Source organism: Ochotona princeps, chromosome 29, assembly GCF_030435755.1.
Source record: "Ochotona princeps isolate mOchPri1 chromosome 29, mOchPri1.hap1, whole genome shotgun sequence".
NCBI lineage: Eukaryota > Metazoa > Chordata > Mammalia > Lagomorpha > Ochotonidae > Ochotona > Ochotona princeps.
Window position 1 is genome coordinate 617956 of NC_080860.1, and position 11564 is coordinate 629519.

An 11564-nucleotide genomic window follows, 5' to 3' on the forward strand; every position below is an offset into this window, starting at 1 on the left:
AGAACCCGGCTGTATATAAACTAAAATTGAAATATCAATGAAGAAGTCACAGGAGGTGGTTAAGAACTTGCATTCTTTTTTTTTTTTTCACATATTGGTTACTCAATACCAGGTCAATTAATTCCACAACCTTATAAACTGTTACTGATGTTATGTTGGGGCTTTTAATTGATTGGGATGATACTCTGCTGGCTCTACCTTCAGACCAGAGATGGTCTCCCCAAGAAGCCATTGAACCTATCTGGACAGTAAGATGCTGGACTTTATGCTCAACTGAATCTGAACTGTGGTAAAGCAACAAGGTGGAGTAATCCACCATGGGGGGAGGGTTTGGGGAGGGGTGGGGGGAATCCCAATGCCTATAAAACTGTGTCACATAAGGCAATGTAATCAATAAAAAAATAATAAATAAATTTAAAAAATGATTTAAAATAAAAACACTGTCTTGTAGTTGAAAGATGAGACAACAAAATCTCAGCTCCAGAACCCCCAAACAGTAAGTGACTGAACACACACGTTTACTTGTCGGGCTACAAACAGGACAGTGTATCCCCTCTACAATGTCAGCCAAAATTCAACATAGTTACAATGACACCTGCAAAGCACACAAAGCTCTTCAACAGAGTTACAATGTTTCTTTTACCCACAGTAATACTAGGACTAAAGAAGGGCCCAAAGCAACCCAGCAAACCTGTCCCACCCAAGCTCCCACAGTGAGCAGACCAGCCGGAAGGATGGAGAATGTGCATGGAAGGATGGAGAATTTCTCAGTAAATGGCAATGACTACTTTAGACCTGTAAGAGGTTTTTTACTTTAGAAGAAATCCAATAATCCCCCGACAGTGAGGAAGCTAGCTATAGGAGCCGAGCTCCGTGGCCATGACTCCGGCCCACTAGCCCACACATTCCAACGGTTTCCAATGTGAAGCTGAAAGTGAGCGGACCTTTCTTGCTCAGGCCCGTCGCACTGTCACTGACGTCAAGACAGGTGCTCTTAGCGCTGACACAGGGGCGGAGGACGCCTGTTCCTCCTCTACCACAGCCCATAATTCACAGCGGCACCATTTCTTATGGTCAAAGTTCCCAGAAAATCATACATTAAGACCATTTGTCTCATACAGTATCATTCGCCATGTCCAGGGAACCCTGTTGCTGTTTCTCTGGGTGCTAAGTGCAGCCTCAGGGTGCCCCCACTTCTGGGGGAGGGAAGGGCCACAGGACACTGCCTATCGTCTCAAGGTTCCAAGAAGGAACCGCCATCACAGACTCTAGCCTGGGTCATTTTCTGCAACCTGAAAAATCAGAGAAATAATCCAGCTGGAGCCACTGCAGACCACACACATCTGATTCCCCGCCTCTCTCGGAACCCCAATTTGCTGGGGTTGAGTGCCATGCACGGCTGCTGCGTGCGGTCTCCAGCCTGGACAGGTGCTGGCCGCAGCCGACGGCCTGGCCTCCACACGAGCCAGGCAGCCCCTCACCTCTCTGTCTGGAAGGCTCCTCCTCTTCCGTCGGCTCTGACGGGTCGTAATAGTCACTGCCATAAGTGAACCCCACGGCATTGTAGCTCCCATCCTCAGCTAGCGCCTCACTCAACCGCTTGTATTCTTCCTCTTGAATAAAAATGAGAGCTTTATTAACAAAATGGAAATTAATGGAAGAAAAAATTGACATATTTCTAAAGTTGTAGCTATCAGTGAAGCATACAACACACTGTTCCAAAGCCTCTGATGCGAAGGTGAGTTCTACAAGTCACACTTTACATCTATCTGTACTTGGGCCAGTACGCGTTTACCCAGACAGAAGAATACAGGCCTTTTGTGGAAAATTTCTTCCTGGTGAGAAAACTTTGGGATTAAGAACTGCATTAAAGATCGTTAAGGCAAAGACAAGAACATCAGTTTTCATACGATACTGTTAAAGAAGAACAGTTAGAGTGTTTTGTTTTTTTTTTCCTCAAATCCCAGTCTGCCCTCAAAGGCTGGGAAAACTCTTGGCTCTCTACATAAACTGTCCTGAGGTCCTCTCAGAACGCAAAGATCCTGCTTTTCCAATCCACTGGGTACTGTCAAGATAACATCAGAAAGAGTGAGTATAAAAATGAATGGGAGTGAATTTTAAAATACTTAAAAATTTTTAAAGTTTGTTGCTGAAGTAAGTTTTTCTTGAGCAGTACCTTGCCTTGCCTCCTCCTCAAGCAAGTCCGTATGCAAGGCTAAATACCTCTCTTCATCACACAGGGCCTCTATTCGTGCCTCCTCTTCGGACAGCTGGTAGTCTCTGTTCCACGTGGCATGCTCGGCGTCGTACTCAGAGAGGTCATGCAGGTGACCACGCCCGTCATATCTGTAATACGAACGCACTGGTCAGCGGCTGCAAGTCCACGTCAGGGCAGGGTGAGTGTGGATACTTACCAAGGCCAACAAAGAAACGGAAATATTAAAGCAAATACAAACATTCTCAAATCTATTTTTAACTTGGCTAGTTGTATCTCACCTACTTCTAAACTCAAGTTATCTTAACAAAACACAAATTCCTTTCTACGGTATGACAAGACTTAGAACGAAGGGCAAATCAGGCTTTTAATAGCATAAGAGGTGTCCACTTCACTGGTCGTTCTTACCATCTAGGATGATCTGCTCAATCATTCAATGCCATTTGCAAAAGCTTTGTTTTCTGTAAAGTTAAATATCACAGCTTACATTCACACAAACCGAATACATAAATACCTATCCGTAAGAACCAAACGGTGCAAATTTCCTCGCTTCTTTCTGCTAGTCCCGAACTCTCAGGAGCAATCTTCAGCAAAGGAACTTGCGTCCACTGGAGGTAAAATCTTGGCTAGGCTGGCCCCTAGCCCCTTGGCTGAGGAAATAAGTGCTGTGTTACGTGCTAGAGAGACACACAGACATGGGAACAGTGACACACGTGCAGTTGCAGGAGGCGCACTGGGACAGCACAGCCAGCACCAGCCGCACTCCCAGGATCACGGGTGATGGCACATCCACGTTTCTCTCCAGGCTACAGAGAGCCACTCTGCTCTGCTTCCAACCAAAGACTCGGTGAGGCTGCCGAGGAGCCGCGTGCGTGCAGCTGTCAGGGGCAAGGGGGGAGCGCAACTGGAAACACTCCAGCTGGGGGTTGCAGAGCAACAGCAAAAGTCGGCTTACTTTCTTAATGCTGACTTTTGTAACAGTCACCAAGACTGTTTTTTTTTTTTAATAAAAAGGCAGTTTTTTTTCCAAGGGAAAAGAAAGGCCAAAAATTTCAAGGTAGCCATTATTGCATTTTATTAGATTTCAAAGTTAGTCTTACTTTGACGCAAACCCTAACTTACAAATGTAGATTATCACTTAAAACGCTCACACATATCCACGTGTGGCGTGTGCTGCCCACCAAGCTTGGCAGCCCTAACCCAGCCACACGCGGCAGACAGGACAGCCGCAGCAAGATCGCGCACCTGTCGCTTCCCAAGGAGCACTGGAAAGGCGCCCTGCCACAGCCAGCGTTCAAGACACCCAGTTCCGAGGCCCCGGCGGGGGCCCCTGCCAGCCCTCCCTAACTCGGCGCGGAGCCGCGCGTGTCCATCGTGCCCAGCTCCCAGGGCATCCCTACAGTCCCGGTGCAGGCTCTGCAGAATCCGGCTTTACGGTCTCAACGGCGGCTTCCTCCACGCGCAGTCTAACGCCGGGTCCCCGCGGTTAGCCTCCAGTCCCGGGGAGCCGAGGGGCGCAACCCTGTCCCCCCCGGCCCAGCCGCCCCTTCTGGAAGCCCGGCGCTAACGGGCCTCCAGGGTCCCCGCACCCCGGCGGCCCCGAGCGCCCCGCAGCCCCCCGAGTCCCCGCGGCCCCGGCGGCCCCGGCCGCGGAGCGACGCGCGCCGCAGGGGAAGGGAGAGGGCAGGCCCGCGGGCCGCGGCAGGCACCGACCTGTCGATCAGGATCTTGGGGTCCCCCATCCACGGGATGAGGTGCTGTCCCTGCTCCTGCGCCAGGGCCCGCTCGTCGTCCCGGAAGAGCTTGCAGGCATAGCCGAACACCAGCAGCTCCACTCGGCTGCCCGCGCCGCCCGCGCCGCCGGGCCCGGCCTCCTCCTTGGCGCCGCCTTTGCGCTCGGCCTTGGCGCGGCCCCCGCCCGCGCCGTACATGACAGCGTCCCCGGCGCCGCGGCCGGTCCTCTCCGCGCCGCGCGACGCCCGCGACGGCCCCGTCGGCCGCCCTCTCAGTCAAAAGCGCCGCATCCCGGCCCCCCGCCTCAACACCGCCGCCATAGCGGGCCACAAAATGGAGGCAGCGCGGCTTCCGGCGGGAGGCCCGCACTTCCGGCGCGCGGCGCGGCAGATTCGGCGCGGCTCGGGGAGGCCGTGCTGGGGCGCCAGCCGCGCTCGGGGCTTCGGGCGCCCGGCCGCGGCCAGCGAGGCCGCCGGGAGCTCGCGGCGCGCATTTCGCACGGCCGCGTTCGCCGCGCTCGGTGGGGACGTGACGAAAGCGCCGCGAGAGGCGGGGTCCCGTTTCCTTCCCGGTCCCCCGGGGCGGCCATCCAGGGCCTGCGGGACCCGGCGGGGCGCGCGGGTGGGCCCGGCCCGGGGCAGGGCCGCCGTGTGCCGCGTGGCCTCGCCCCGCGCGCTGCCCCTAGGCTCTGGGCTGGTAAAAGCTGCCACGCAGGGATCGCTTCTCCGTCCTGCGGGGATGCAGGCCTTGGGGGGCCCCCCATGGCTCCCAGCGCGTGTACCCCAAGCTTGCCAGCGCCCTGGGCCCCGAACCCTTGGACTCAGTGAAATGACATCGCTCAGGTCGCTCACCAGCAGTAGCATCTGCGTGGCTTGTGTGGGTGGGGAGGAGTGGTTTCCTAGCAGCTCCAGGGACTGTACCCCCAAATTGCCCAGCGGGAGAACCTGCGCCACACCTCTCTATCCTGAGAGAGCGCCTGCCTCGGAGGGCCCTGGTCGGTCTGCCTGGTTCCCTGCTCAGCATTGTGTCTGCCTACCCATCCTGGGCCCAGGCTTAGGGGTTCTGGGACATTCCTTGTGGGAAGCTGCAGTGAGCTGCCAGGTATAGCTAGGAAGGGAATCCCCTAACTCCTGGGATGCTGGCCTGTGGAGGTGGCTGGGGGCTCCTGGGCTGTGGAGGGGGCAGCTCAGGCTCTGGCCGGTGTCTCGGCGTCCAGCAGGCCCTCTCAGAGCCAGGCACCCCTAGTTCTGCACAGATGACCAGGCCCCGGCACTTGGGCCTGGCAAGGACACCCTGCGGCCTTCGGTGTGGTTCGCAGTGATTGGATCCCACTGGGTCTGTTGATGAGGAGCTGCCCTCACTGGCCACCCACCAACCTGCTATCTGTCCTGTCTGTTGCCCACCAGCTCAGCCGTGGCACAGGGCAGGGCCTCCCTAGCATCGGCTTCAGGCAACAGTGTTCCCAGCTCTTGCAAAAGCTAAGTACTGGGTGATATGCAGAACATGAGTGGCCAGCAGCTGGGGGCGCTGAGCCCCCATCCTCCCAGCTGGCGTTGCAAAGCTGCCTGCCATTGTTGAGGGGCCACTTGAAAAATCCTGTGCTGGGGGCATATGCACTCTGGGTGCTGGGCAGCCGGTAGCAGTAGGCTGTCTCTGTAATTGAGGTGTCAGACACTCGGTCCCTCTAAAGAGAGAGATGCAGCTCCCCTCACTGGTGCAGGGCACCGCACCAGCATGGCGAGTGGCTGTTTTCCTCTGCCTGCGTCAGGCTGTGGAGGCTGGCACTGGACTTGGGGCTGCTGGTGCTGGCCAGATCAGTTTTTTGTATATCTGAAGTGTTTGCTAAATGGTTTTGGTGTCCCAGTGGGCTTGTAGGGAGTCCCATGACCCAGGGGCAATAAGGCCCCGCTGTGTGATTCTGACACTGGGGAGCACAGGCTGGGCAGGGAGAAGCAGGTACCAGCTTGGTGTCTGTGAGCCTGAGGGTTGCCTCCCCCTAGCAGAATGAGACCAGCTTACCAGCTCCTAACTGGCATAGAAACACAGAAAAGATCCCAGTTGGTTGTGTTTCCATTATCAATTTTGTTTTTAAAAAGATGTATTGATTTAATTGGACTCCCGAGCCAGGAGCACTGTGTGTATCTCCCCCCAGGGAAGGCAGGGCCCCAGGCTAACCGTCCCATGCACTGTCACTGGAAGCCAGGTTGGGGGAGGACCTGCCCAGTGCTCTGATGCCACATGCTGGTGTCTAAGCAGCAGCTCAGCGTCTGTGCCGCAGTGCCAGACGCTTCCATGTGGGTTTTAGAATTCGCTTGTCACACTCTTCCCTGATGCCTCGTGTTTCACTGGGTAGTACTGACTTTTTGCACTGTCTGTGCTACCAGTCTGTTACACACAAGTCTTCCAGGCATTGGTTGAAAAGGATTAGCCACAGCTTTGGGTGCCTGCACGCTGTATCCTCTGCTTCTAATCCAGCTTCCCACCAGTGTACACTTCGATACGTAGTAGGTCATGGTGCAAGGCGCTGGGTCCCTGCCACCCACGGGGGAGATCTGCATGGCAGATTCCCAGGCTCCTGGCTTCGGCCTGGCCCAGTACTGTCTGTAATGGGTGAGGCCATCCAGGCCGGCCGATGTCTTGGCCACACCTTCAGGTGGGCGGCACCAGCATTGCCCACCCATTTCATCACTGATTAAGAGACTACCAATGGGGAACATCTTACCAGTAGGTTCCCTGCCCAACAAGGAGGGGTCAAGGAATACTTAAAATCCCAAGACCCTTCCTGGAACCTTTGGTGTCTCTCCCGCCGCCTTTCGCGAGGCACCCCACCTCCCGGCTTTCTCTCCGGAGGTGCCTCCCCTTCCTCTCCCTTCCCTGCTCGCCTGGTCCCTTCGCAAATCAACTTTTCTGTCTGCAACAGATCCCCAGCTTTTCATTTCTTTACTAAGCTGAGGAAAGACCCCACCGGGCATTTCTGGTAACAATGGGCACTTGGCACGTGAGTCAGGGGATAGAAGATCTCTGTTCATCTCTCTAAGTTCTCCCTTTTGAACAAAAATCAAACTGGTTTGGGTACCATGCCCCCAGTCTGCACTTGCGTGCTGAGTGGCTCCCTGAAGGCAGGGGCTTTGGGGTGACAGGAGTGATGGCGTTGGTGATGCCCACCAGCCAGACACTCACCCACACAGCAACAGGACCTGGAGCCTCTGCTTGTATTCTCCTGAGTGAGTGCTCTCTTCCTGGCCGAGAGAGGGGGCGGGTGTGGGTTGAGCTCCATTTCAAGCCTTTCCTGCCCTTACCTCAACCAGATGGAGTAAACACAGGCTTCTCACTCAGCAGCCTGAAACCTTTTGTGGGTCTGGAAATGCTTGCTTTAATAGCCAGTGTTCCTCTTATCCAGGAAAACAGATCCTGATGGCTAGCACTACAGGGGTTACTGTGTCCTGCACCAGCCACAGAGGACCTGGGAGGGGTGCACACACGGCAGGGAAGGGGTACGTAGCACATCTGGCTGGTGCACCTGTTGGATCAGAAGCTGGGAAGGTGTGTGCCGATCACTGATGGCAGAGGGAGGGCCTCTGGCCTGCAGGAGGGGCTTCCCATTTCAAAGCCTCCACTGACACAGCAGAGGAACCCCTCGATGGTGCTGGGTTTGCCTCAGGTTCAGGCTGCAGCTCTCGGCCCTGAACCCCCACCCTCCCTGGCCCAGCAAGCCCGGAGGAAGCCAGCATCTGAGGCTCCAGCAGGGTGCCTCTCTGCTGCCCCGGCCCTTGCATCCGGTCTGGCTTGGTGGGGGTGAATTTCAAAGTCCCATCCCTGTACCCTCCCTCTTTGCTTTTTCTGGAAGCTTTGGGAGAAAGCACAGACAGAGCAATCTGCATTCCAGACCTCTCTCCCTCTCTGCCGGGCTGATTTTTGAAGTTTGGAAACAGTCACAGACATAAAACAAGCAGCACAATCTCCATTGTCCATCCCTCTGGGCCCTTTCACAGCTGATGCCTCTCCACTTCCAGCCTCTCTGCTGTCCTCAGAGGGAAGGTTGTGAGCCTCCTGCCATGCTCCAGCTCGGTGTGCCCATGGCCTGGTGGCACCATGACTCCTCTGCTTCCTTCCTCACCAGCTGTCCCGCCAGCCACTCCAAAGCACCCCATGTGCCAGTTTTACCCTCGCCCAGCTGCCCCAAGCGCTCCCTCTCTTCTCACACTAGTTTTGAGGTAGGGATGGGGAGCCGTGGTTGGGCTTATAAGGATTCCCGTATGCCCTGGGGATGGTATGACACCCCACCCCAACTGGGGGTACCTGGTGGAGAAGGCAGGCTCAGAGATTTTTAAAAATGATTTATTTATTTTTATTGCAGTCAGATATATAGAGAGAGGAGGAGGCGGAGAGACAGAAAGATCTTCCATCTGTTGATTTCGCTCCCCAAATGACCACAACGGCCAAAGCTGTGCTGGTCTGAAGCCAGGAGTCAGGAGCCTCTTCTAGGTCTCTAATGCGGGTACAGGATCCCAAGGCTTTAGGTTGTCTTCAGCTGCTTTCCCAGGCCACAAACAGGGAGCTGGATGGGAAGCAGGGCTGCTGGGATTAGAACCAGTGCCCATATGGGATGCTGGCACATGCAAGACGAGGATTTTAGCCACTGAGCTACTGTGCTGGACCCCTGATTTTGTTTTTGTTTAGATTTATTTGTTTTTATTGGAAAGGCAGATTTCCAAAGAGAAGGAGAGACAGAGAGAAAGATCTTTCACCCACTGGTTCACTTCCTGAATGTCTAACAGCCAGAGCTGAGCTGAGCTAATCAGGGGCCAGAAGCCAGTAGCCTCCTGCAGGCCTCACGTGCAGTGTCCCAGAACATTCTAGCACTTGAGGCACCTTCAAACAGGAGAGCCACGGTGTTCCAGAGACACCAGCTCCCACATGCATGTGGAGGGCGTCGCTCCTGGCAGTGGTGGAAGAGGGACAGTGGCAGGCAAGGCAGGGCCTCCCCTGGCACGTGGCAGCTCCTGGGGCAGGCACGGCAGAGCCTCCCCTGGCACGTGGCAGCTCCTGGGGCTCAGGGGAGTGGCCGCATGTGGCCGAGGCAGCAGGGAATGACGTGTCTGAGCTGGGGTGTGCAGACTGTCCCTTGCCTGAATTCCCCCCTCCTGGTCCCCGGAGTGTCTCTGCGGTCTCCTGCTGCTCAGAAAACAAGTGTCCCTGTGGCCGGGCAGTGGATGTGTCCAGTGTGCCCGGGTAGCGGCTGCTCCCCACGGGCATTCCCAAGTGCCCCGGCTGCTTCCTCCCCACAACCTCAGGCCCCTCCAGAGCTGCTGCTGGTGACTCAGCCCCACACTCCAGGCCAGGAGGCCAGGCTGGGACCCCTGCCTGGCCTGTGTCCCGCCAAGGCAGACCCAGCTTCGTGGGCATCCGTGTCTCAGTCAGAGACCCTGAGTGGGCGCTGTCCACACTGCCTGCCCTTTTGCTGTGCGGCCTCCATATGGACGGCTCTGCTGTCCCCGGAGGAGGCCAGTAACTTCATCTTCTGAGAGGCCCTGACCCTGCGTCCCCTCGGGCTTCCTGCCTCTGTCAACAACCAGCTCAGTTCTTGTCCTGCCTCTGTTCCTGATGTCCTGTCTGCAGCCTCAAGTCGACCTCCCTCACAGCCAGGGCAGTGGGTGCGAGGAAGGGGTCTCACAGGAAACCAGGGGTGGAGGCATGGTGGCTACTGCCCAGAGCCTGAGGGATTCGGCCTCAGGGACACCAGGGTGCCTGCCCCACCCCGTGGCGTCTGTGAGGCCCCTGTGCACCCTGACTTCTGGGGGTTTCCCCTGCGGAGCCGGCTGGCTGCCTGGGAGGGACACCGCCTGGGCAGCTGTGCAGGGCACAGAGGTGTGAGCGGTCCTCCTGCCGGGAGATACCGGGAACACCTGGAACCTGGCTGCCCTGCTCCGCGCCTGAGCTGGGCGGGGCTGTGGGTCTTATCCAGGGGGCAGCAGGTGGGGGAGGCTTAAGCCAGAGTGGGGGAGGAAGGGGTCGTAGGGCCTGGGTGGCTAGGCAGGGCGTGGGTTCTCCCACATGGCTGGGAACCATGGATGGGTGTGGGAGCCACGGGTGAGTGTGGGAGCCATGGACAGCTGTGGGAGCCACGGGTGGGTGTGAGAGCCACGGGTGAACGTGTTAGCCACGGACAGCTGTGAGAGCCATGGACAGCTATGGGAGCTATGGACGGCTGTGGGAGCCACGGACGGCTGTGGAGGAGCTCGCTCACCTCAGGACCCTCCTGGCTGTGCTGAGGCCACAGTCACCCTCACAGCTGTTCCCCTGCTTCCCCCAGAACATGACCGCTGCCCTGAGGGTGGCCACACCGTGGGGACGGCCAGGGCGCCCTGTGCCCCGGGTCGAGGCTGAGCTAGAAATAGGCCACAGTGACCTCCCCGACGCAGGGCAGCTGCTGCCCACTGCCCCGCCCCTCCCGGCTGCCCCACAAGGCCCCTTTGTGCTCTCTGAGTGCCTGCCCTGGCGATGCAGCTGTGGCCCTGCCTCCCCTGCCCCTGGGCAGGCAGGAAGGGGTGCAGACACAAGTGGGGGGCAGGGGTGGAGGCCTGGCAGCCCCTCCTGTGCTCTCTCCACAAGGGCCTGAGCGGTCAGGGCAGGATGAGGCAGGTGTCCCTGTCCTGTCCAGGCTGTGGTGGCAGCAGCAGAGGCTTGCAAGGGCCACATCTGTGTGCACACATGTGTGTGGTTACAGGAAGCGTGCTTGTCCACACAGCTGTTTGCATGAAGCATGCATGTTTGCCCATGTGTACACGTACACATGTGTGATTGCATTAAGTGTGCCTTGCACCTGTATACACGTTGAACGTGTGGACTTGTGTGTTTACTGAGCCTTGGTCTGGGCCACCCACACAGAGCCTTGGTCTGGGCCACCTGCAGGTCAGAGCCCGGGAAATGTGCAGACCTGCAGCTTCCTCCCACCTCCAGGATGGCAGATTTTGCTGTCGCCTTGCTGTTCTGTAGCTGAAGCTGGCGGCGACTGCTCTGGGCCTCTAGCGCCCTCTGCAGGGCTCACAGCCCCCTGTATGGGTTATGGCTTCTCTGAGAGGGCATGGTGTATGGGGGCTCTTCCTGTCCCCAGGAGGACGGTAACACAGGGTCCCAGCTAGGCATGGTGGCTGGGGGTAGGGGGCTGACCCTGAGCTGTGTGACTGACTAAATAGCTGGTCACCCTCTTCCTCCTGGACAAGAGCACCCTTTGTGTCCACTGCCTTGGGGGATGGAGTGCCCCCAAGGAGGCCAAGGCAGGCCTGGGTCACAGCAGTCAGAGCTGGGGACAAGGGCTCCTCTGTGGCCAGCTGTGACTGTGGGCACTGCCTCCAGGCAGTTGGCACTTGGCTGTGGGCCTGGCCAAGGTCCCTGGGGTCAGCCTTGGGGAGTGTTAGGTCCATCCGGAGCCAACTGAGAGGAGGCAGTGGCACTGTTACCTGATGGCCAGCTGGCTGGGGTCTGAGATCCCTCTGTGGGGAGTAGGCCCTGTGACTGCAGGCTGGGTTCGTTCCCTCACCGTGATGTGGCGTTCTCACCTACAGGAGGAAGGTGATGGGGCTAGTACACTGGTTAATAAGAAAAGCTGCCAGCT

General features: G+C 57.2%; 1 protein-coding gene across 5 annotated transcripts in view; it reads right to left on the reverse strand.

Annotated features, from left to right (window-relative positions):
- Positions 1-4276, reverse strand: part of SFSWAP (splicing factor SWAP) — a 55077-nt gene extending 50801 nt beyond the window's left edge. For 2 of the 5 annotated variants that reach the window (XM_058656593.1, XM_058656594.1), the window contains exons 1-3: positions 3929-4276; positions 2177-2346; positions 1482-1613 (exon numbers count right to left, since the gene is read on the reverse strand). In XM_058656593.1, the coding sequence (XP_058512576.1) occupies positions 1482-1613; positions 2177-2346; positions 3929-4146 (520 nt within the window). In that variant the 5' untranslated portion in view covers positions 4147-4276. Of the gene's footprint in view, positions 1-1481; positions 1614-2176; positions 2347-3460; positions 3728-3928 lie in introns of those variants that run through there. The other 3 variants (XM_058656595.1, XM_058656597.1, XM_058656596.1) reach the window with 2 other exon arrangements.
- Positions 4277-11564: the final 7288 nt, after the last annotated feature.